At 41.0% G+C, this 26,474-nt stretch overlaps 2 protein-coding genes across 3 annotated transcripts in view; one reads left to right on the forward strand and one right to left on the reverse strand.

Annotated features, from left to right (window-relative positions):
• LOC125458229 (eukaryotic translation initiation factor 4E-1A-like) overlaps window positions 1-3,121 on the reverse strand; it is a 32,943-nt gene extending 29,822 nt beyond the window's left edge. Inside the window, exon 1 of the mRNA XM_048543307.2 lies at window positions 2,824-3,121. The gene's annotated coding sequence lies outside the window, so the exon portion shown is untranslated. The remainder of the gene's footprint in view (window positions 1-2,823) is intronic.
• The window catches only part of sncb (synuclein, beta), a 66,248-nt gene that overhangs the window by 1,861 nt on the left and 37,913 nt on the right, over window positions 1-26,474 (forward strand). For both annotated transcript variants that reach the window (XM_048543308.2, XM_048543309.2), the window contains exon 4: window positions 2,097-2,251. In XM_048543308.2, the coding sequence (XP_048399265.1) occupies window positions 2,097-2,251 (155 nt within the window). The remainder of the gene's footprint in view (window positions 1-2,096; window positions 2,252-26,474) is intronic.

Here is a 26,474-nt window from a genome sequence, read left to right on the forward strand (position 1 = left end):
TCTAAACCAATCCCTGTAACCCCACAGTTCCCATGGCTAACCCAGCTATCTTGCACATCCCTGAACACTACCGGCAATTTAGCATGGTCAATCCACTAAACTTGTACATATTTGCATTGTGGGGGGAAACGGGAAAACCCAGAGAGAACCCACGCAGACATGGGGCAAATGTGCAAACTACATATTGACAATTGCCCGATTGTCATCGACTGCCATTTTCAGGAATGTCATGAATTTGATTCATATAAGGTTACTAACAGATCTGTTAATAATTTAATACTTCAATTCTAATGCGTGCATTGATCTGAAAGCATTTTGTGCTCAAACGACAGTAGATACTGTTGTACATATACATTGCCTTTAAAGAGTTCACATTTAAGGACTCCATGTGCTCTGTGTATACAGTGTTACAGGTCTGCCTTTAAGTTAAGCGATTCAGAAATTAGTCGGTTGACTGTAATATGTTTCATAATTTATAGTGTGTTTTAATGTTGTAAATGAAATAACTCATGGAGTTAATCAATCAAGCAATTGATTATTAGACCAATATCATTAACAGTACAGGTATCATTTCAGTGTTTCCATAGCTGATCAAACTTAATCGTGAAAGGAATATGACTTTTCCTTCAAGAGCATTATCATCTCAGAACAAAAATTGCAACACAAAATTTGTTCCATAACTCATGTTTATGGTTCTAAACATGTTTCTGGTAATAAAGGGAATTATTGCTTATGGTCAGATGCAAAGAAAATGGAAAAAGAAAACAAAGTCAAATGATTAAGTAGCATGTGCTTTTTGTTAAATAAAGGAAAAGGGTAGATGATATCTTTAGATAATTCAGGAAGAATAAATGCACACATCATGCTAAGAAACTGCAAAGTTTACTCTTGTAATAGGGTGGCTCAGTGGTTAGCACTGCTGTTTCACAGAGCCAGGGTTAAATTCTAACACCAGGCGACAGTCTGTGTGCAGTTTGCACATCCCCTCCGTGTCTATGTGGATTTCCTCTAGTGCCTCGGTTTCCTCTCATGGTCCAAAGATGTGGAGGTTAGGTGAATTGGTCATGTTCAATTGCCCCATAGTGTCCAGGGATGTACAGGTTAAGTGCATTAGCCATGGGAAATGCAGAGTTCCAGGGATAACATAGGGGGATGGGTTTGGATGAGCTGCTTTTCAAAGGGCTATTATGGACTTGATGGGCCAAATGGTCTGCTTCCAGACTGTAGGGATTCTATGAAATAAGTATTGTTTCTGGAATTCCTACAAGCCTCAATGGGGAAAATGTCAGAAGCTACATGACACCAGGTTACAGTCCAACAGGTTTATTTGAAACCACAAGCTTTTGGAGAGCTACTGATGCTTCACCTGATGCAGGAGCAGCACTCTGAAAGTTTGTGATTTTAAACAAATGTTTTGGACTATAACAGACATTTGCTGGAAAAGCTCAGCAGGCCTGGCAGCATCTGTGAAGAAATAAATCAGAATTAATATTTTGGGTGTAGTGTCCCTTCCTCAGAAATGTTGGATGACAACCTGATGCCGTGTGACTTCTGGCTTTGTCCATCCAGTCCAACAGTAGGACCTCCACATCATGGGTCCTCAAAAAAAAGAATAGGGTGATGACCATCTCGGTAATACAAATTACCTTAACAGTGCTTTTCACAAGTTTGAAAGATGCCACCTTGACCATATTAAACTGCTTAGCATTGATTCTGTAACTCTAAAATTGATATAGATGTGTATCTTTACAATCTTATTTTTTCTGTGTGCCCACTAGGTTTTTTTATGGGTAGAACTTCCTGTCTTTGCAGCTAAAAATGATAGCATCTAACAACAGGATGTTAGACAACTTTGTTAAAATATTCCTGCATTCATAAATTAATTCTATTTAACTCTACTCCAAAGTTTAGTTACATAGGAATTAAACATTTCTCAGTGAATCATATTTGTATTGAAGAAATTAAGATGGGTCTTTAAAAAAAGAACCCCAATAATGGCTGCTTAAGTGATAAGTTTTAAATTGCTTCATAAAGAAATAAAGTAACAACAACACCCTCTGAATAGGAAACAATGTATATTGATTCTTGCTTTTTAGTGGCTGAGAAGACAAAGGAACAGGCTTCTTTGGTGGGCGGTGCTGTTATCACTGGGGTCTCAGCTGTGGCTCAGAAGACAGTGGATGGAGCTGGGAATATTGCAGCAGCCACTGGCCTGGTGAAAAAGGAAGACTTCCCATCTGAAGAACTAAAGGTTAGCCTTCAGCAAGCATGATCACCCCACCCAGTGCAGCTGCAATATGCATCAAATCGTTCAGATTTAATATTGCTGCATTATATGCTTAGCAAAAGCACATCATCTGGCAGCGAGAACACAGTACAGGAAACTGAAGATTTTATAATTAATTAGATGATAATTTTAAAGGTGCGTCATATGCCTCAGTATTTGGGGATACACTTCCTAGTCATTTTCATATTAGGCTGAAATTAATGTAGCAATTCAGTGGGGTCTAAATTTGTACAGTACCATTTTCCAGGCATAATGTGGCAATCCAACAATTCCGTAACGGCTTAAGTTACACACACTGATTTCTATATTGACTTTTTATGAGAAATACACAGCAAACTATCTCGGCACAAGGGTTTGTGCTTCACATTTAGTAACCACTGGCAGTTTGAAGAGAAGGTACGTTATCAGTCAATGGGTATCGCTGATTTAGCACCATTACTAATTCCAAATTTCACACTGCAGCAAAACTATCACTGCAGAATATGACTTATGATGGAGTAAAATATTTCCTTCCCCCAAACCACTCTCACACCTACCTCAAATCTGTACTACTTCGAGGAACAATGAACTCATGCAAAATCTTTTCAATGGTGGTTCAATTGTGCACGTATTTGGAACCTTCCTGTACTGGGTTTAAGTTTTAAAAAGTCGATAGTTATTGCATGTTTTTTGCCTCTGGTGGTGTTCCAGCCAGATGCTTCCACAGTGGCTGGGGGATAGGTGTTGAAAGGTTTTGAATTTTCTTTTGAGCAAATTGCAGATTTCTATACGTCCTTGAGTTTTTTAAGGGTAGAACTAGTGGCTGAGAAGACAAAGGAACAGGCTTCCGAAGGATGACATCAGACAACTCTGCTCCCTAAATTCAGGCTGCATCACTTCTGCCTGGGCTGCAACAGTTAGACCTAACTAGCCGATTGGGAACAACAAAGGTATTGGCAGAGTAGGAGGGACACTGATGCTGTCATTCTGCAAGTGAGAAAAAAAAGGCTTGTGCTCCATCTAAGCACTGTTACTCTCCTAAGAAGCTGCCTCAGTAACACTACTTAGGTCTTGTTGGACAGACTGCTGTGATGTTCTGCGAGCACCTTTGGGTAGTTATTATAAGCCACCATGCCAGCAGTCTTAGCTTGCAAGACAACATTCTGAGGGTCCACTCCAGAATTCAGACATTTGATGTTGACTGTTTGTGCGACAGTGAGGCTTGTTTGTGCTGCAAAATAAACTTGGACATCAGCCATCTGGCTCTGCATCAAAACAAGTTCCACAGTGCTGCTGGAGTGACCACTCATTCATGTTAGAAAGGATGAGCTGCATGTTCTCTTCAAAGCCCGGTGCCAAGTTGCTTCTGAATTCTTCCACTCTCTACAATATTAAAAATGAGCTTACCAGAGCACCAAGAAGTAATGGTTATTCACAGTCAGCAAGCTTCTTTAGGAGCCGGATCCATCAAAGGTTTTATCTATCATTTGTGCAGTGAACAGCTATCTGCAATATAACTTTTCCTGTGCTAGCTCTGAGGGGAATTCTGCTTGGTGCCTTTATACTGGCCTCTAACGTACATACATCAGGTTTCAGTGTTTCCATGTGTAAAACCAAAAGACTGTATCACACTATCTTCACTGGCTTTGTCCTCTTCTTCTTTAGTATGGGAGAATTACAGTTGCTGGCTACCTGAGAAAGGAACACAGGTTGGGCTATGTTGAGGCAAGAAGAGAAAGTAAGAAATGTGTGCTTGCATCATTTTTAGTTCGTAAATCAGAAAATGTTATGGGATGAGGGAGCAGTAGGACAAGAGGAGGATTAAGTATGCCTTTACGAGGGTGGTCAGCACAGTCTCCTCCATGGGACGCATACTTGTCATCCTCCTGTTCTTTTCTGATATCTCAAGTTACACAATACTTTTTCTGGCAAGAAGGAGGAAAGTGTGTCAACAAATGTGCCGCAATATGTTAGTGTAGTGCCTGCTGTTTTGAATGGTTGCCAGTGCATGAGAGCTGTGAGTTGTGTGTGCGAGATTCGTAGTAGTACAGAGTGTCTGAGAGTGAGATATAGCAGATGAATTGAAAGATTGAGATTGGGCATGTGAATACAGTACTGAGGGGTTAGAGAATGGAAATGTGGATAAAACGAGTGGTAAACTTAGTAGGATATGTAATATGAAGATGAATTCATTAAGCTTCACAACTTATTTCAGTTTGTTAGACTTTTTTTCAAAGCATCCATATTCTTGGAGCGATACACTGGTATTGCTGTCTGCCATGAATTCATACATCTTCCACTAAGATAATCTGTACACAATCAGAAAGTCTAGGTGCTCACTCAATGACGTGTGCAACCATTCCTCAAAGTAAAACTTGTTTAAGAGATTATAGGAACTGCCAATGCTGGAGAATCTGAGGTAACAAGGTGTAGAGCTGGATGAACACAGCAGGCCAAGTAGCATCAGAGGAACAGGAAAGCCGACATTTTGGGCCTGGACCCTTCTTCAGAAAATGGGGAAGGGGAAGGGGGTTCTGAAATAAATAGAGAGACAGGGGGACGCGGATCAAAGATGGATAGAGGAGGAGGTAGTTGGAGAGCAGACAGACAGGTCAAAGAGGTGGCGATGAAGCCAGTAAAGATGAGTGTAGCTGAGGAGTTAGGGACGGGATAGGTCAGTCCAGGGAGGACGGACAGGTCAAGGGAACAGGGTGAGGTTAGTAGGTAGGAGATGGGGGTGGGGCCTGAGGTGGGAGGAGGAGATAGGAGAGAGGAAGGACAGGTTAGGGAGGCGGGTATGAGCTGGGCTGGTTTTGGGATGCGGTAGGGGGAGGGGAGATTTTGAAACTTGTGAAGTCCACATTGATACCATTGGACTCCAGAGCTCCCAAGCGGAATTTGAGATTTTGTTCCTGTAACCTTCAAATGGCATCGTTGTGGCACTGCAGAAGGCCCAGGATGGACATGTCATCTGAGCAATGAGAGGGGGAGTTGAAATGGTTCGCGACTGGGAGGTGCAGTTGTTTAGTGCGAACCGAGCGTTGGTGTTCTGCAAACCGGTCCCCAAGCCTCCGCTTGGTTTCCCCAATGTAGAGGAGGCCACAACAGGAATAGTGAATACAGTATACACATTAGCAGGTGTGCAGGTAAACATCTGCTTGATGTAGAAAGTAATCTTGGGGCCTAGGATGGGGGTGCGGGGGGAGGTGTAGGGACAGGTGTAGCACTTCCTGCGGTTGCAGGGAAAAGTGCCGGGTATGGTGGGGCTGGAGGGGAGTGTGGAGCAGACAAGGGAGTCACGAAGAGTGTGGTCCCTCCAGAAAGCAGATAAGGGTGGGAGGGAAAATTGTCTTTGGTGGTGGGGTCGATTGCAGATGGGGAAGTGTCGGAGGATGGTAAGTTGGATCTGGAGGTTGGTGGGGTGGTATGTGAGGATGAAGGGGACTCTGTTTTTGTTATTGTTGAGGGACCGAGGTGTGAGGGATGAGGGAAATGTGGGAGACACAGTCAAGGGCATTCTCAACCACAGAGTTGGGGAAGTTACAGTCCTTGAAAAACGAGGACATCTGAAATGTACGGGAGGGGAATCTCTCATCCTGGGAGCAGATGTGGTGGAGGCGAAGGCAAAGGAATTGGGAATAGGGGATGGCATTTTTGCAGGAAGGTGGGTGGGAGGAGGTGTCTTCTAGGTATCTGTGGGAGTCGGTGGGCTTGAAATGGATATCTGTTCCCAGGTGGTTGCCTGAGATGGAAACAGAGAGGTCCAGGAAGGGGAGAGAGGTATTAGAGATTGTCCAGGTGAAGTTAAGGTTGGGGTGGAAGGTGTTGGTGTTGTGGATGAACTGTTCGAGCTCCTCGTGGGAGCACGAGGCGGCACCGATATAGTCATCAATGTAACGGAGGAAGAGGTGTGGTTTAGGGCCAGTGTAGGTGCGGAAGAGGGACTGTTCCACATAACCTACAAAGAGGCAGGCATAGCTTGGGCCCATGCAGGTACCCATGACAACCCCCTTTGTCTGTAGGAAGTGGGACAAATCGAAACAGAAGTCATTGAGGGTGAGGAAAAGTTCGGCTAAGCGGATGAGCGTGTCAGTGGAGGCGGCTGGTCGGGCCTGTGGGACAGGAAGAAGCAGAGGGCCTTTAGGCAATCTGCACAGGGAATGCAGGAGGGAAGAGATAGGTGTATAGTTCAAACCATTCTTCCATTTCACCAACACCTTCCACCCCAACCTCAAGTTCACCTGGACCATCTCTGATACCTCCCTGTTTCCATCTCTGGCAACCACCTGGAAACCGATATCCATTTCAAGCCCACCAACTCCCACAGCTACCTAGAATACATCTCTTCCCACCCACCTTCCTGCAAAAATGCCATCCCCTATTCCCAATTCCTTCACCTCTGCCACATCTGCTCCCAGGATGAGGCATTCTACTCCTGAACATCTCAGGGCCTCCTGCAGTACCTCAATGATGCCACCTGAAGTTTGCAGGAACAGCACTTCATTATTCCACTTGGGAGCCCTGCAGCCCAATGGTATCAATGTGGACTTCACACATTTCAAAATCTCCCCTCCCCCTACCGCATCCCAAAACCAGCCCATCTCGTCCCCGCCTCCCTCACCTGTCCTTCCTCTCACCTATCCCCTCCTCCCCCCTCAAGCCCTACCCCCATCTCTACCTACTAACCTCATCGTGTCCCTTGACCTGTCCGTCCTCCCTGGACTGACCTATCCCTTCCCTGACTCCCCACCTACCATCACCTTTACTGGCTCCATCCCCGCCTCTTTGACCCCTCTGTCTCCTCTCCACCTATCTTCTCCTCTATCCATCTATCTGCCTCCTTCTTTCTCCCTATTTATTTCAGAACCCCGTTCCCTTCCCCATTTCTGAAGAAGGGTCCTGGCCCAAAACGTCAGCTTTCCTGCTCCTCTGATGCTACTTGGCCTGCTGTGTTCATCCACCTCTACACCTCGTTACCTCAAAGTAAAACTGCCTGGATTGTCCTTTTACACTGTTTATTGCATACTCTGCACATGTCCATTTGGAGATACATAAGGTGCTCTCTAAATGTTTCTACCTGCAGACACTACCCAGTTTCCTGTCGACAAGAAAAGCCAATGTACGATACTTGTAGTGCTGGCTGGGTACAGGTTATGACAAACAGTAGGCAGGATCAATTTAACCTGTTCTTTGCAACAACATGAACCAAAGTCAGGTAATTAGGTAGCATAATCTCCATGCCCATTTTTGGGTATCATTCAATATAATCCTCATTAATTTTATTAATTCCTCCCTTAAATGCTTATTTACAGAATTTCATTTTCAGCCCAATAATTGGTCTTGGTAAAGTTTAAATTTATTGAAAAAGTCTGCTTTTCAGTTTGCAAAATCAAAGCATAGACTGCTGTACAGAACAAGATATTCAATATAATACACCAGGGAACAACAGGATATTTTTGGTGTGATCATTTACAATCTGAGCTGTCTGTCTTGACCATGCTGTTTTGGTGAAGGAATGAAATCACATTTTCCAATAGGCTGTCAGTGAGGTAATCATGATTAAAGAAACCTAAAAAAGGCTAGAATTAGCTCAAAAACAAACTAGTTAAGCCTTTGATAGGGTGGACACTATTACAAATAAATTGCAATATGGAATGCATATATACCATGTCAGTTATTTGGAAAATAATACAAGAATAAAATGATACTTAAAGATCATGTGTGAATGTAGTATTTGTGAAGTAGCAAAGTGGGCTGAAGAACTAAGATTAAAACAATGTGACCCAAGGAAACATGTGTTTGATCAAAATAGATTAAATTCCCCCGTTCACCCTCATTTAGAACCAAATATGAAATGTCATTTATGAAATAGAGTATATGGTATTGAAACATAATACTTCATGAATGCCACTCATGTTCTTTTATCATGTTGTAAAATTTCTATAGCATTTGAAAGGCCATTTAACCAGCTTAAATAACAAAATACCTGGTAAACTAGAAGTAGAATACACATGATGAGGTGAATTTTCATTCTCAATCCCAGGATATTTCCAAGGATGGTTCCACAAACCAAAAGAGAGAAAAAAAATACCCTGTAGTTATTTTTCTCATTTGGAGGTGAAGGATTCTCTGAGAGTCGGACTAGGTGACCCTGGATGAGTTCAGGGACTGGCAGATATTGTGGTGGGCTGGATAGAAAACTTGCCCCAGGGCTCCAACACTATGTTCAAGCACTTATAAAGAAAAAGTAAAACATAAAACAGCCCTCTAATTCTCATCCCATAACACCCCCTCATTGTCTGCATACCCTTTGCATGGCCCAGCCATTCATGCCATTCCACATCACCTGATGACACCAACCCACTTCGGGAGCCCCTTATACATTCCACACCAAGTTACATTCTCCAAACACCTCTCATGGCCCAAACCAACTATCCATCTATGTGGACTGAGACTCACCCCCTGCCCATCACTCCCACTGACCACCCACCCTACTATTACACCTACTATACCAATTCATCCAGATGGACAGATTTCAGGAGCCACATTGAAATGAAACTGTATAAAGATATATATGTCTATGGCAGATGTATATTTTTGAAAGCACCTTCATTTATTACAAAGTCCTTTATTTAACTCCATAATCCCTTATAACCACAACTATCTCTTATTATAAACTAGCACTGAAATTTGTAATCCCACTTCTAAAAATCTGTAACTACTTGGAGCAAACAGTCAAACTGAGAGATGGAAGGGACTGTTCTATGTTAAGAGAAATTGGTGAAATTAGTCTGCAGCATAAATCCAATAATGCTGGCCTCGAGTCTTATATCAACAGATAAAGTGAAGTTGTGATTTTCTTAAAGCAGATTCAATTCTTTTTTTCAAAGATATAAAGGTGAAGCATTTTAGTGAAGAGCCTGGGTACTTTTGGCAATTACTTTTGACAGATTTTTTTGATATTAGAAAAAGTTCATTTTGATAGATTTGTTTTGACAGCTACTTTTTGACAGATCTATGCAATCATAGAATCCCTGCAATGTGGAAAGAAGCTATTCAGCCCACCAAAAAAGTAAAAAGTATTTTCTGAAGAAGGGTCTCGAACCAAAACATCAAACTTTCCTGCTCTTCTGATGCTGCTTGGCCTGCTGTGTTCATCCAGCTTCACATTGTGTTATCCATGAAAATGGCCAATGTTTGCCAATTTCTGGTTTTGTTTTTGTTTTTGTTTCTGATTTCCAGCATCTGCAGTTCTTTCAGTTTTTTGTTCCATGAAAATGGTTGAGGTTGTGCTTGGTGGGGGGAGTTGGGGGGGCGATGAGGCGAGACTTTTAATTTTCTGTTCCTTCCACCGATTTCACAATTTTGGAGAAATTCTCCATCATTGCAAAATTCCAAATCTGAAATTACAGGTTTTTGTCAACAAATGTGACTCAGTGTTATTACAAGTACTGGTATGGAATACTATATGTAATTTTGCTAGATTGCCTAAAGGCCTTCTCTAACATTAAATTGCTTCAATGTTACTAATACTGCTATGTTAACATTCATCTGTCTGAATAGAATTTGTTGTCCTTTACTGTCAGAGCAAATAAGCTACCAGATAAGTTAGTAAAATAAAATTTAAAAATAACTTGTGATACAGAACTTAACCATTGGTGAAAAGAGAAATGCAATTGAAGCTTTTTTATCTTGCACTAATCAGGACTGAAATACAATGAAATTAACTTATAAAAAATACAACAATTTATAAAGCATGAATAAAGGGTATGAATTGATTAGACTGTTGGTGACATAGAGATGCAGCAGGAACAGCCAATGTTCGTGTTAATTGATTAAATTCAAACCAGATAAAACAACATTAATTGGTCAAGGCATTGCTATGAGAATTGTCCTTCGAGTTCTGGCCTTGGTGAAAAAGTTGCAAAGTTGAAGACATATTCCTTTGGTGTGCAGAGAACAGGCCCATGTGTGAATTACTGTAGCTTCTAGTAAATGAATCACATTGCAAGCCTGACTGATAAATGTAAGTTGACTTCCAGTGTAATTCATCGCACAGTCAGGAAAGTTTAGTAAATGTGGTACAAGACTGCAACTGCATCTAATATTCGGCATTTTTTGTGAGACAAAACTGTCCGTTCAAAACAGTCAAATAGATGTGTTAAATGATATGGTCAGCCAGTCATTGAAATATATGGTTGATATACTTGACATTATTTTGGCACATGAACCTTATGTCATCTTTTACATTTACGGTAGGCAAGACAACATTTTGGCTTGATCATAGTATCCTGTTGAAGGAAAAAGCCTCACTTATCTTTACTCCAAAGGAGCAATGTGGTACAGCTAGCTTTACCAGTTGCTCAAATCTTTGGGTCGCCTTACACATCGTTGATAATCTAAGATAAACTGGGAACTGCTGGGAACCAAAGGTGGATGCCTTAGGCTCTTCTATGAGTTTTCTTGATGTGCAATGAGTGATGATTTGATCAGAGTACTTATTATCATTCAGGATAATTTTGACATGCCCTACCTCAGCATCTACTTGGTGAACAGATGGCTAGACCCCTATCAGTGAGCTTGCTGTAAGGTCTGATTTAGTAGCATATGGAACTATAGGAATCCCAAAGCATATGTTGACCAGTGTACGTTGGTTTTCAGTAGAATATGTTAGAAAACCCATGAGCAGATTTCTCAACCTAGCATTTTAAGGAAAAGGAACAGGTTTGACTGCTCCATTTTAAAGGTGAATTTGCTATATTAAGGTGTGTAAGGAACTACTTAGGTACAGCTGCAAATTCAAATATAGCAAAATATCATATATGAGTCAAAAGTATGTATGTGGTAGAAGGTTTGTGGACATTTCACTAAAGACAGGCTTCTCAGCGAAACCAATGAAAATTTTAGCGAGAACAGATGTAGGTGGGATCCTATGAGATACCATCTTTCTAGACATAAATTGTGTTGCAGAAAATGAACCTGATTGTATAATTTGTTGAATTCATGAGTTTAATTTAAACATGTCCAGACACTATTGGCCTTGATACAGTGACCTAGTTCAAAGTCAATAGTTCCTTTTGAGTAGGACACTAATGAGAAGGAGTGACATGTCAAAAGAGCACCTGGGCACAGTACTGCTATGCTGTTGTATAGCCATCACGAAAGTGAAGAAATCCCTCATGGCGTAAACTCACTCTCACCTTCTTGAGTGCAATGCAATATAATCGGCAACAAATGCTGGTGCAGCCAGGAATATCCACATGCTATGAATGAATTTTTAAATACTTCTCTTAATTTTCTTCTCATCGTTCAAAGTTTCATTTTGCATTGACAGAATATCTGAATTGTTTTTAAACCAAATTTAGCATAACTATGAAAGAACCTCTGAACTGTCAACATGGACATCATGAAAAATAAAATTGGCAATATATTGCCAGCACAAGAGTAGATTATTTGGCCTTCCAAACTGATTCTGAAATTGGACCAATTGTGGAAGGAGTTACAATTTCATTCTTGCTTATTGGCAGTTCATGGGTTTTCAAATTCTTCAGTTAAGTGAACGTGGCTGCACTGCAAACAGATGAAGAACCTTCCTATTCAAAGCGGTTAAGTGACATATATGCAACATGGAAAATTAATAAAATAGATTTTGATACATATTTTTGCTAAAATATGGGTCAGGTTATATCTTCATTTGTAGACTGCTCCTATCTGTTTCTACATGCCTGTAAGCAGTAATATGGAACTAGTTTTTCCTTGTTTATAAATACTGAATCTATCCTCCGCAAGAGATGCTAAAACCTCAAAGTAATTAAAAATCCTTGCAAGTAATATTAGAAATATCTTCTGAATACTAAACAACAATAGACATCTGAATTGCACGTACACTTTGGCATCATAATGAGCAAAATTATTTGTCTGATTACAATACACAGTTGTGAGATTGTTTTAAGACAACTGTAGTTGAAGTAGAACACAGATTTCCAGAGCACCTTTCATATTTTATCTGGTCAAGTGATTTCATGGGATTGGAGAATTGTTGGAAAGGCCTACATTTGTTGTCCATTCTTAACTACCCTTGAAAACATGCTGGTGAGCTGCCTTCTTGAAACGCTATGGTTCACCTGGTATATGTACACTCACATTGATGTTCCTGTTCGGAAAATAGAAGAAACAACCCTGATAATAACACACGTGAATTATGAAAAATGAGTATGAGATGATGTTGTTATCTTGATGTGCTGGAATGCAAAAAATATACTCTCCCCGTCCTTTTTTTTTTGGCCTTAGTTCATTTTCAGCGAGGAAACAACAAATTGATACCAGGCATATTTACACAGAAGCAAAAACAGAGATTCCTGGAAAAGCTCTGCAGGTCTGGCAGCATCTGTGAAGAGAAATCAGAGTTAACATTTCAGGTCTGGTGACCCATCATCAGGGTTCTGATTTCTCTTCACAGATGCTGCCAGACCTGCTGAGCTTTTCCAGCAATCTCTATTTTTGTTCCTGATTTACAGTATCCGCAATTCTTTTGGTTTACATTTCCGCAGAAGTTGTTTTTATATTGATGCTTGTTTAGGTCAGGTTGTAGAAGGCGAGTCTACTCTTTCACTGCAAGCACAAGGAATTTGGATTTAACCTTTAACAGAAGGAATTCGTGTTACAATTCTTTGATGGTAAATTGGAAAGGGTGTGCCACATAAAATGGCCTTCTGCCACCTGCCTCCCAGCACTTCAATTTGAGATACCTGACGTACTACGAGCCAGGAGAATAGGGCCACCCGTCTTTGGACCTGAAAGACCCCGAAGTGGTCAATTAGTAGTGCCACCCATGATCCAGAGACAAGAAGGAATTTCTTTTCTCTCAGAGGGTAGTCAGTCTGTGGAATTCTTTACTGCAGGGCTATTCGGATTGAGTTGTCAAGTATGTTCAAAGCTAAGATAGACATTTTTCATTCACTAAGGAAATCAAGGGTTATGGCATAAGGTAGGAAATTGGAATTGGGGATTATTCGATCGGACATTGAAAGGCGAAGCAGACTCGATGGGCCAAATAGCCAACTTCTGCTCTAACATATTATGGTTTCATAATCTAATGACCTCTCTCCCTGCAAATCTCATTCTGTCTTCTAAGCTTAGTGATTGGAGGAAGAAAAGTGACAGCTGGAATATAATCAGTACTTCAGTACAAAAGATAAGTTTGCAAGCAATCTCTGTCAGAAGTGCCAAGTTAACAGCCCATCTATGCCTCTTCCAGCAGCCCACTGCAGCACAGATGCCAGCTGTCAACCAATTAAGTTCACTTCATGTGATATCAAGAAATGACTAAAGACATTAGATACTACACATGCTGGGTGCTGAAAGTATGCCAGCAATGGTTGGAGGTGTAGTGGTAATGTGAGTGGACCAGTGATCCAGGACCCAAGACCTGAGGACATTGGTTCACACACCACCATGGAAAAATTGAAATCCGAATTTTGAGGAAATCTTGAATAAAAAGCTATGTAACTATTGTGGAACTAGTTGTATTTTAAAAAATGATTTATTAGTGTCTTTCCTAAGGAAAAGAAAAATGATGGATTTAAGTATTCTTTTGAGAAGGAAGTCTGGCATTTTTTATTTGGTCTGGCCTACGTCTAACACCCAAATTAGGCATTGAGCCAGCTTACCTTCGTTGCACAGACCTTTGAATATTGAAGTTGGATGTCATGTTGACGTTGTACAGGACGTTGGTGACGCCTCCTCTGTAGTACTGTGTACAGTTCTATTCACCCTGCTATAGGAAGGATATTATTAAGCTGGAGACAGTTCAGAAAAGATTTACCAGGATGCTGCCGGGAATGGAATGTTTGAGCTATAAAGATAGACTCGGACTTTTTTCACTGGAGCTTGGGAGGTTGAAGATAGAGATTTATAAAATCATGAGGGACATAGATAAGGTGAATAGCAAAGGTCTTTTGCATAGGTTGGGGGAGTTCAAAACTCGGGGACGTATTTTTAAGGTGAGAGGAGAAAGATTTACAAAGGACATAAGCGGCAACTTTTTTACACAGTCTGTGGAATGATATACACAGAGAGTGGTTCATATGTGTAATGAACTGTCAGAGGATATGGTGAATGTAGGTACAGTAACAGCATTTAACAGACATTTAGATAAGTACATGAATATGAAAAGTTTGGAGGGATATAGGGCAAACACAGGCAAATGGGACTGGTTGGGTTTGGAAACATGGTCGGCATGGACTAGTTGGACCAAAGGTTCTGTTTCTATGCTGTATGTTTCTATGACTGTATGACTATCCAGAAATCTCTTCCATTCTTATCATATGCCTTTGGCATATGCTGGAAGAATATACAGTCCCACGCCATTTGGCTGCATTATGAATGCAATTTTCTTGGTCACCAAATCCTGAAATGAGACACAAACATAAAGCTTTTGGCTCAGAGGCAGAGACACACAAATTGTTGCAACAAGACATTGAGATGATGAGATAGAAAGATATACCAGCAAATTCTTTGATAATGGAAAGATTATCTGCATTGTACAAAGTAGTGTGAGAAAAGTACCATGACACTTGTACACAATACTTGTAGATGAAGTCAATGACAAACTGTGGCAAATGGATTTCAAAGTAAGTAAAATGAGATCATCCATTTTGAACTTGAAAAGAATAAAACAGATTATTTCCTGAATGGTAAAAACCAGAAACAATGATAGTCTAGTTAAACTTGGACATCTGAGAACACAGATCATTAAAATGTCATGAACAGGTTCAGAAAATAATAAGAAAAGTTGGTGGAATGTCAGTCTTTTTATCTAGCGGATTGGAATGTAAGGGGGTAGAATTATGCTTTATATATTCAAGCACAGTTGCTGAAAAAGCTGAGCTGGTCTGGCAGCATGTGTGAAGAATAAAATCAGAGTTAACATTTTGGGTCCCGTGACCCTGCCTCAGAACCGGACCTGAAATGTTAACTCTGACTTTTTTCTTCACAGGTGCTGCCAGACCTGCTGAGCTTTTTATTCCTGATTTACAGCTTCCACAGTTCTTTCAGTTTGTCATCACATATTCAAAGCTCTGGTTAGACCAAACCTAAGAAAAACTGTGGGCACCACACCTTAATAAAGATGTACTGATCTTGAAGGAAGTGTAGCTTGGCTTTACCAGAATGATACCCAGACTTTTAGAATAATTTTATGAGGAGTGATTACACAAAATAAGATTATATTCTTTCTCATTTAGAAGATAGAGTGATCTGATTGAATTTTTCAAGATATTAAGGAGAACAAATAAGGTCAATATAGAGAAACTAGAATTTGGTTTTTAATCAGTGTTTGGGAGCTGGAAGTGGGGTGGGGGCTGCTGGGTGAGCAGGGGTTGGTGTTATTCAGTTCCAGGCCCTGACTCCACATACACCAGGATTTTCAAATATTCACCTACCTAAAAGCCAGGCAACATGTTTGCCATTCATTCGGAGATAGTAAATGGGCTCGTAATGTTATACGGTATGTCAGGAATATATCTCAAGTAATTTCCCTCAATTTTGGCAAAAAGGGAGCTTGGTTCTAAGACATATTCTTTGGGTCTGCAGAAATCTGACTCAGATGAGGACCCAATGTAATCAAAGGTGTTATCTTCTTCTCATAGTTTAAAATGCACTTTTCTTTTAGCTAGGCTGTCAGTTTTCTGGATATTGTACAGTTGTGAGTGGAACTCTTCAGAATACATTCCCCACCAAGAGAATAGGAGTTGGGCTCATCAAGTGTTTCACACAGACAATTAGTGGACACTGTTTAATTTTTATGTATACATACAAACTTAGTATTACACGAAAGCTTTTAGTGTTGGCAGAAGTCACTTTAAGCCTTAAAGAATAGGATTAGCTGTAATGATGTTGGCAAGAAATAAATACAGTTTTGCTTTTCTATGGGAGGTAGTAAGTCTAAAATCTAGGCAGGCAGTTAAGTAATGCTTGAGAAAGAATAAAGACAACAAGGTATGGAGCTGGATGAACACAGCAGGCCAAGCAGCATCAGAGGAGCAGGAAAGCTGATGTTTCGGGCCTAGACCCTTTTATCTCTTGAGAAATAATAAATACCTTTTGTTCAATTGCGTTCAGTTCTGGTCACCAGATTTCAGGAAGGGTGTGGAGGCTTTGGAGAGGGTTTACAAGAGGGTTACCAGGATGCTGCCTGGATTAGAGGCTACGAACTAAAGGGGAGGCTAGAAAAATTCCATTGTTTTCTCTGGAGCAGCGGAGGCTGAGAGGAGGCTTGATAAAAGTCTATCCAATAATGAGATGCATAGATAAGTTGGACAGTCAGAATCTTTTTTTCCCCAGAGTTGAAATGTCCAATAATAGGGGGCATGCATTTAACAATAGAGGAGAAAAGTTCAAAGGAGATGTGAGGGAAAAGTGTTTTACACAGAGAATGGTAGGAGTCTGAAATGTGTTGCCAGGGTGATGGTGAAGGCAAATATGTTAAGGGCATTTAAGGGACTGTTACTTAAGCACATGAATGCGCAAGGAGTGGAGGGATATGGACTAAGGGTAGGCAGAAGAGATTAGCTTAATATGGTGTCATGTTCTGTAAATATTGTGGCCAAAGGGCCCAGTCCTATGCTGTGCTGTTCTATGTTCAACTCTTTCAGATGAGTGTCCACTTCATGTTAATTGACTGCCACCTTTCACTGATGGGGTGTCTGCCCTGAATATGGTAATGATCCCAAACCAGGAGAACAGATGGAATCTGAGCAACATCATATCCCAGGCAGAAATCTTTGGTAGTGATTTCCTGGCAAGAAACAATTACATAAATCTGGATGGTAATGCTTAAAAGTAGCAAGTGGGCTTCATCATATAAAATCCAGGGGATTAAAGACGTAATTACCTTTATTACAATCTGTAAAGTGGATTTTCATCTTCACTATCTGGGCTGAAGTGTAACCACACAATTGCCTATCCAACCTGCAACTATGCAATCTGCTTGAATTATATTCCATTGAAATTAATGGATCTTTAACAACAGATAATCCAATAAAATTATCACCTAAATAGAGAAGCCAAAAACATTAGAGATAACAAGTTGTAGAGCTGGATGAACTCAGCAGGCCAAACAGCATCAGAGGAGCAGAAAAGCTGACATTTCGGGACTGGACCCTCCTACGTTTTACTGAAGAAGGATCCAGACCAGAAACGTCAGCTTTCCTGCTCCTCTGATGCTGCTTGGCCTGCTGTGTTTACCAGCTCTACACCTTGTTATCTCAGATTCTCCAACATCGGCAGCTGCTGCTATCTATGAACCAAAAACATTACTCCTGTTTCGAGCCTTGCCACATCCATGCAAAGTGGCCCAGCCTGAAGGGAGTTTCTCTCATTCACAATTTTTCAGCATTCACTGGCAGATGATGTTGCAACAAAATAAAGACAAATGTTTTCTCTGGGGATCAATATCCATTTGTCAGAAATGAAATTAACATGCTGTATTGAGAGAGATAAATCTATATTGAGACAGTTAAAGACTAACAAATCAATGTTTGGACACAGAGATTCACTTATGTCAGCAGCAACAGTGAGAGACTAAAAACCACAAATCACACAAATGAATGAAGTTTAGCCTAAGTGCATTCAAGTACTTTACTACTGGAGAGAATATGATCTTGTAGAAGGAGAACTGTCAGTCATTAATGATTTGTTTCACTACTGGGATGGTTATCAGATCCAGGAACAATGCTTTTGTCTGAATGCATAGAATTATAGAATTGTTACAATAAATTTGCCCCGTGGTGTCTATGCTGGTTCCTTGTAAGAGTAACTCACCTAATCCCAAAACTCAAACTCCTCTTTAAGCTGTTCAGACAGTCCTGGGACAATACCCTGAATTGAACTCCTTCTGGGGATCCAGTGGGTTTTTATCTTGGGATGTGATCCAGTCCCAGCTACAACCATTATGTACTTTAGCACCCTCTGCCAATCAGATTGATGGCAGCTTCTAAAGGTGGGAGCTCCTCCTACTGAATGGCTGTACAGTCCCAAACTGCACCAATTTAACCCATCCACAGATCAGTGTTCTGCAGGGCCATGTTCCTTCTCAGTTTTAAAACCAAGAAAAGCTGGCAAAACTCAAAAGGTCTGATGGCATATGTGGGGAGAGAAACAGAGTTAACTTTCCAAATTCAATGTGACTTTTCTCCAGTTATGAAGGACTCAAAAGATAACTCTGTTTCTCAGTCTGCAGAGTCTGCCAAACTTTTGAGTTTCTCCAGCATTTTCTGGTTTGAATTTAGATTTCCAGCATCTGCAGTATTTGCTTCTTGAAGTGTGTGTGTGTGTGTGTGTGTGTGTGTGTGTGTGTATGTGTGTGTGTGTGAGAGAGAGAGAGAGAGATTTGCCCTTCAGTCCTGTACCTCCATATAAAACTTTGCCCATGTTCTTCCTGCTAAAACTAATGGCAAAAGTTTTATCAGTGGTGAGTTTTTTGTCTACTATGATACGGACAGTAATTTCTGATTTTTAAACCTCTCAACATGTTGATTTTGTTCTCCTGTAAATAAAAGAGCAAATACCCACTGTAGTGATCAGATGAAAGTAAATTCTGTGTGGTTTCCAGAATTTTGTTCTGTCGAGCGTAATTGATTGTCTCCAGTCTGGTTTATATATCAATTACATTTTATGGATTTTTAATCTCAGTCTTCCTGTCTCCCTTTGAATGTTAAATGCTCAAATATAGGCGGTCTGAGTCTTTCTTCAAGAGACAGCTGCGTTACAGAAAATCATGATAATACCAGTCTGTACTCAAACCTCACCAAATTCCATTCATGTTGCATCCCACGACAATTTTGTTACAATCAGCTGAGGCAGGGTCAACTGTCTGTCCTCTTTCCAATCTTCTCAGTTGGCCATAACAAAGATTTATGTTCTCTTTAGTGCAAGGCTAAACCTCTCTCCAATCAAAATGTTATTAACTTATTTCTATTGCAACAATAAGGAACAAGTTAGTAAGTTTCTTAAGTGGGAGAAACAGAAATTTTATTATCTGCTAACCTCAAGAAAAATGTAAATACATATTTTCAAGCATATACAAATAGGTGCATTGTTAAAAAAAAGATAGTGCCCAATACAAAAATGAATTCAGGACCTGCTATGTCACATAGAATTCTGAAGATGCCTTTCGTGACAGCCACTTTTACGCACGCACAAAGAAGCACATTCTTAAAATAGGAGAGTGAGGACAGACACATGAGGGTAAGGCTGTAAGGACTCAGGAGTGGGGGTGGGACAGGCAGGGGATTGAGGACCAGGGAGTGAGGATATGACAGGCAGAGGATTCAGGACCAGGCAGTGAGGATGCAGAGGATAGACAAGAGAAGACCAGGAAGTGTGGTAGCGGAGGGCAGGGGAGTGAGGGCAAGGCAGTGAGAGTGTGACAGGGAGGGGATTGAGGACCAGGGAGTGAGGATGCAGTGGATAGATGAGACGCAACTAGGGAGTGAGGGTGTGGAGGGCAGAGGAGTGAAGACCAGGGAGAGAGGATGCAGAGCAAAAGTGAGAGAGGGTAGGGGAGAGAGAACAAGGAGGGAGGATGCGGAAGAATGGTGGAAGCATAGGAGAGGGAGTTAGACCCGTGAGGCCCCATCCCACTCCTCTATCCACCGTCCTCTCCCCTCCACCGCCCCTCTTCCTCTCTTCCCCTCCTCCCTATTCCACTCCCCTCACCCCAGCTCCCCTCCACTATTTCACTCTCCCCCCACCCCTCCATCTCCCCGTTCACAGCCTCCCCTACTCTCTCCTGTCATTCACAGGTACAGCCTACTTAAACTTGAACCCAGTGAAACTTGTACAGTCGCAAACTGAAGCCATGAATAGCATGCATGAGTGCGCTGTCAGAAATTGTTGCCTTTGTTTCCTCCATGTTGATTTCATGAAGTTAGGCTCACCAGTCAGGCAATTGCTCTGGGCACTTAAGTCAGTATCATCTCTCCCTTGTTAAAGCTGCTTCTATCCATGAAGATCCCAGCTATTAAAATCAGACAATATAATTTGAAGATCAGTAGTCTTTTTTTAATCATCAATGTACCAATATAGTGTAAGAAGACCCATGTAGCTATCAACACATCAATGGTTTATTTCCAACTCCTGGAGATCATGAGTGTAGTAGTAGCAACACTCACTGAGTCAGTTAACATCACAAATAAGCAAAGTTTGGGTTGGGTTAATGTGATTTTTCTCATGATTGTTTAATCCAGATGCAGGTAAGCACTACCGCTTATACAATTTGTTTGGGATTTCCATTGATTTTCTGCTAAAGATGCAGCAGACAATTGAGAGAATCTCTGATTTATTGCTTCTGCTTATCTCTTTAAAAATATAGCTGGAACTGATCACATAAGATCTTCAAGATAATAAAATGTGAGGCTGGATGAACACAGCAGGCCCAGCAGCATCTCAGGAGCACAAAAGCTGACGTTTCGGGCCTAGACCCTTCATCAGAGAGGGGGATAGGGTGAGGGTTCTGGAATAAATAAGGAGAGAGGGGGAGGCAGACCGAAGATGGAGAGAAAAGAAGATAGGTGGAGAGGAGAGTATAGGTGGGGAGGTAGGGAGGGGATAGGTCAGTCCAGGGAAGACGGACAGGTCAAGGAGGTGGGATGAGGTGGTAGGTAGGAAATGGAGGTGCGGCTTGAGGTGGGAGGAAGGGATGGGTGAGAGGAAGAACAGGTTAGGGAGGCAGAGACAGGCTGGACTGGTTTTGGGATGCAGTGGGTAGAGGGGAAGAGCTGGGCTGGTTGTGTGGTGCAGTGGAGGGAGGGGACAAACTGGGCTGGTTTTGGGATCCAGTGGGGGAAGGGGAGATTTTGAAGCTGGTGAAGTCCACATTGATACCATTGGGCTGCAGGGTTCCCAAGCGGAATATGAGTTGCTGTTCCTGCAACCTTCGGGTGGCGTCATTGTGGCACTGCAGGAGGCCCATGATGGACATGTCATCTAAAGAATGGGAGGGGGAGTGGAAATGGTTCATGACTGGGAGGTGCAGTTGTTTATTGCGAAGCGAGCGGAGGTGTTCTGCAAAGCGGTCCCCAAGCCTCCACTTGGTTTCCCCAATGTAGAGGAAGCCACACTGGGTACAATGGAACCCTCACCCCATCCCCCTCTCTGATGAAGGCTCTAGGCCCAAAACGTCAGCTTTTGTGCTCCTGAGATGCTGCTGGGCCTGCTGTGTTCATCCAGCCTCACATTTTATTATCTTGGATTCTCCAGCATCTGCAGTTCCCATTATCACATAAGATCTTCAGGAAGCTGTGAATATATCAGTGTTCTACTGAGATTTATTACATATCAACTCATTAACCATTAAAATAATTTATTTTCAAATATTTTAGATTCAAATTCCCAGAGATCAAGACTTCAGCACTCATGTTTTACTTTGTCAGCTTAAATTTCTTTTGCTACTTTATGGCTTATGGTGGAAGCAAGATGATTCTAACAGTTTTCATTTCCACTGTGTCAACTGATCTTACTGAGACATATTGACAGCTTCTGAGCCCAATGCTGATATTCTTCAAGTTGCCTGTAAAAGTTGTCATGCTTATAATCTTTATTAGGTTGTGTATTTGATTTTAAATAAAGAGTAGCATTAGAAAATAGAATGAGAAAATCTCTTTACTTACGAACTTTTGCTTTGAGAACTTACGTTCTCTGCACAATCTATTCTCTTAACAATCAACAAACGATGTATGACCTTGCAAAAATATGGATGCTTTTGAAAGCAAATTTGTATTTAATGCATAGAAAGCAACAACTCAGGCCTTTAGTGCCCTTGGTGCCCTGGACTGTAATTTCCACTGGTGAGTCGAAGACCTGCTTCAGAGAATGCAGATCACTAGTTCACCAACCAGCTGAATCATAAGATTTTTTGCAATAAATTGATAATTGTCTTAACATAGACAAAGATTGTGAGAAGATTTCCCTTTGCATCCCTAATATTATTTAGTGATTGATTCTGCAGCCTGGATTGATGTTGAGTTCACCATTCTTAAGAAAACTGGGATGACTTTAACAAGTGTCTCCAATGATTAACACCATCTGCTCCCATTAATTACTTCAAATCTTCCTGCGTCAGTCAGGCTCCATTCCGTAGAAACAAACCTGTGTTAACCTTTTGAGTATTGAGCTTCCTTGTAATTTTTCCAACACAGTTTTCCAGTTTTGCATTGGCTTCAAACTCAGTTCAGAAAGTGAAATAAGAATAAAGCTCTGAACTTAAAGAAAAATTGCCACTCGTTAAGCCAGCATTTTATTGCAGTGTGAAACATTTCTAGAAAGCTTTGCAGATTAAATTTCATTGTGACATTTAGTATTTTATAGGCATAGTTCAACATAAAATAAATAAACTATAAGCGTATGACTTTATTCTCTTTACAGCAGAACTGTTTTCATGTTAATGAAATTTACAGTATACAGCTGCATGTAATAAGGAAAGATATCGTACTAAACTCAAAACTTTTGTGGTTACACTCAGATATTTAGCAACTCAAATGGCTTCAATAATTATGACAGTGTAATTTTTTGCAGTAAACATTACAATATAATTATATTTATAAATACTGTATATATTTATCATGGTATCAATATCAGCAGGTCTGACAGACTGGGGATACAGATCTTGTATTTGTTTCTACTAGAAACCTACACTTTCTTTGAAAAATGTGACTTAGAACTTAAGACGTAAGGATAGAAATAGGCCATTTAGCTCACCAAGTCTGTACTTTCAATGAGGTCATGGCTGATCTGATAACCCCAAATTTCACTTTCCTGCCTTTTCCCCATAACCCTGGATTCCCTTACAGATTAAAAATCTATCCACCTCAACTCTGAATATTTTTAACAACCAAATTCTACAGCCGTATGTGATAATGAATTCCACTGATTTACTACTCCAAGATTATGTCCTCTCGTTGTGGACTGTCCCACGAGGGGAAACAACATTTCTGCACCTATCCTGTCAGTTCCCCCAAGAACCTTGCATGTTTTAATAAGACCACTTTTCATTCTTCTAAATTCCAATGAGTATGGGCCCAATCCAGTCTACCTCTCCTCAGAAGATAGCCCCCTCCATACCTAGTATAAGATTGATTCAAAAATTTTTTTTATATTTTAGGTTTTAACACCCCTGGCCTGCCTCCAATTACAGTGTGTCTTTCCTTAGACAAGGGGAGCAGAACTGTTCATAGATCACACCTGGAATACGAACTATTACCTTTTATTTTTAAACAAGCCTTACCTATTTTTATACTCCAATTCATTTGAAATAAATGACAACATTCTATTTGCCTTCCTTATTGCCTGGTGAACTTGGATATTGGCTTTTTGTGAATCATGGGTGTAGACTCCAAAATCCCTTTGTTCTGTGGTTTTCTGCAGCCTTTCTTCATCCGCCAAGTATTTTGCCCACTCATTTAACCTGTCTATATCCCGCTGCAGTCTCTCTGTGTTATCCTTTCTGCTTGCTTTTGCACCTATATTTTTTGTCATCCACAACCTTGTCTATAATACGTGCACTTTCTTCATTCAATTCATTAATATATATTGTAAGTAATCGTGGCTCCAGCACTGATTCCTGTGGCACATCACTAGTTACAGGTTGACATCCTGAAAATGCCCCCTTCTCCCAACTGTCTATCTTCTGTTAGTTATACAATTCTCTATCCATGCTAATGTATCCACCAACACGAAGGACTCTAATTGTGGAAGCATTTTAAACATTGCCTCATGCAGTAACTATAGTTAGACTCAGTACAAAAACCCAAGTGGTGTAACAGCTTTATTGATCAAAGTTAACTTTATAATTCTGCCTTGAGTGATCACCTGTTAAATTGTGTGTTCTGAAGATGAGGCATATCGGACTTGAAATGTTATCATTGTTTTTCTCTCTCCTCAGATGCTGCTAGTTTGTTGAGTTTCTCCAGCACTTGCTATTTTTATTTCATATCACCGGCATCTGCTGTACTTGGCTTCTATTATTTGTCCAAATGATTATTTCATGTCTGAGAATGCAGAAATAGGCTGGTTCATGATTGCTGCCAGTTTTGAAAAGACACTATTGATTGAGAGACTCATGTTTTACATGTTGCATGATTGAATTCATTTTCCTTTGTGTCTAAGTGCGCAATAGGAACTCTGGGCTGAATTTTTCTAGGTCCTAAACAACATGGGCAATGGTGAGACAATTGGGAAAATAGGGTGAAAAGGGAAAAATAAGTTCATCCATGTTGAGTAAAATAGCTCAATTTTGTGCATAAGATTTTGACAACTAAATGAGGATTTTGTTGTGTCTGGCATGGGGGCTATTTGTACGTTTTAACATCTCATTATTACACAATTCATCCCATTATTTATATGCAGTTAGCAATTGTCCCAGGTAGTGGAAAGAACTAGATGGTGACAGTTCCCGATACAAAGTCTCAGCTGCCATTCACCAGAGTATTGTCCAAGAATCCGTCTTGATCAGCAATCGCCAACATCTCTGGACTCACGCCATGGGCTATGATCACCTCTATCTTTTGTCTGCAGAGACTGGCACTGCACAAGCATCAATCTCACCCGATCATAACACATTAACTTATAATACAGCCCACAACTTTAATGCTCCACTTTGGAGCTCACCAGCACTTCACATTGCAATAATGCTGCCAGGCTGTTTGGCATGCACAGACAGAACCATCTCATGAACTGAAACAGGATGCATCTGCGGGCTCTCAGCTTGATTTATCACCAGTCATTTACCTTTTACCTACTTTGGTGCTCTCGCATCACTGCCTTGTCTTCCCTCTTTGCACGTTGTCACCTCCATTCACCATTTAAGCCTCACAGTAATTCTGCCTTGCCTTGCCTTTTAGCACAGATACAAAACAAGATAACTTGTCACGTTTGCCAGCAATGGTCAATCAAGGGGATGGACATGTTGCTTTATGCCAATGTCACGCCTGCAGCGTACGCCAGCAGCTTACACAGCAAACACACTGATTGTGGATTGAATAAAAAAAGAATGGCCATGTCACAAAGTGTAACAGGAGTAGTCCTCAGTCAAGGTAGACAACCCTCAGTGCAGGTATATTTATATAGTGAGTCAACAATGTCATCCCGTATCAGTCCACAGATTTAGACATGGTCAGTTGGCTGCTTGGAGCTTTGGACTCCTGGATTCTGTCCAGGCGAATGGCCCCAGTTAGTTCTGCATTTCCAGTGCAATTAGTCCAGTGATGAACAGGAAGTCAGTTAGGAAGCTGCACAGATACAAGTCAGGAATCTGGTCAAACATCATTTGAAGTTCTTGCCCCAAATCAGTCAAGGGGTGGATCATGGTCAGTCCCAGCAGTCTGTTCGTTGAAAATCAGTGCAATTATTAAGGGCCACTGTGGTGGTGGGTATGTCATTTACAGAGGTCTGAGACAGCATGCTGGGATGCAAAGAGGAAAATATTTATGACGGTGAAACACTCCACATAAAAGAATAGGTGACAATAGACTATAGGAGGGCAAGGGGTACTGCAGTATTGGGGTGAGCCTTCGTTGATCACCATCACCAAAATTTCAATAGCGGCCCATGGCATAACAATGTTTGGCATAACTAAGTGTTCGGGGGTAAAGTGGGGAGATGAGCAGTTAAATTAAAGTTAGGCCGGAATGTGGAGAAGGTCAGACCAAATGGAGTTGAATTGGAGATCAAGGCGGAAAGGAACATAAAGATATGTGGGATTTGAAGCATTTCGTCTGTAACCTCCATGCTCATCTGAAACACAAATGTGCACCTTTAATGAAAAATGGCTGCCATCATAAGCAAAATGGGTGGAGTAAGTATTTTATCTTTGAGGGAATAAGATCTTCTTTATGAGTGTCAGAAGGGCTTTCAAGGGGCAATTGTAGTAATCAGACACTCACACTGTACCAGTTAAAGACAACTATTATCCCAAAATTATATCAGAGATAATGGGAACTGCAGATGCTGGAGAATCTGAGATAATAAAGTGTGGAGCTGGATGAACACAGGAGGCCAAGCAGCATCTTAGGAGCACAAAAGCTGACGTTTCAGGCCCAGACCCTTCATCAGAAAAGGGGGAGGGAGAGAGGGTTCCGAAATAAACAGGGAGAGGGTTGGAGACGGATCTCCCTCCACCTTCTCTGATGAAGGGTCTAGGCCTGAAACGTCA

Source organism: Stegostoma tigrinum, chromosome 13 (genome assembly GCF_030684315.1).
Source record: "Stegostoma tigrinum isolate sSteTig4 chromosome 13, sSteTig4.hap1, whole genome shotgun sequence".
NCBI classification, from domain to species: domain Eukaryota; kingdom Metazoa; phylum Chordata; class Chondrichthyes; order Orectolobiformes; family Stegostomatidae; genus Stegostoma; species Stegostoma tigrinum.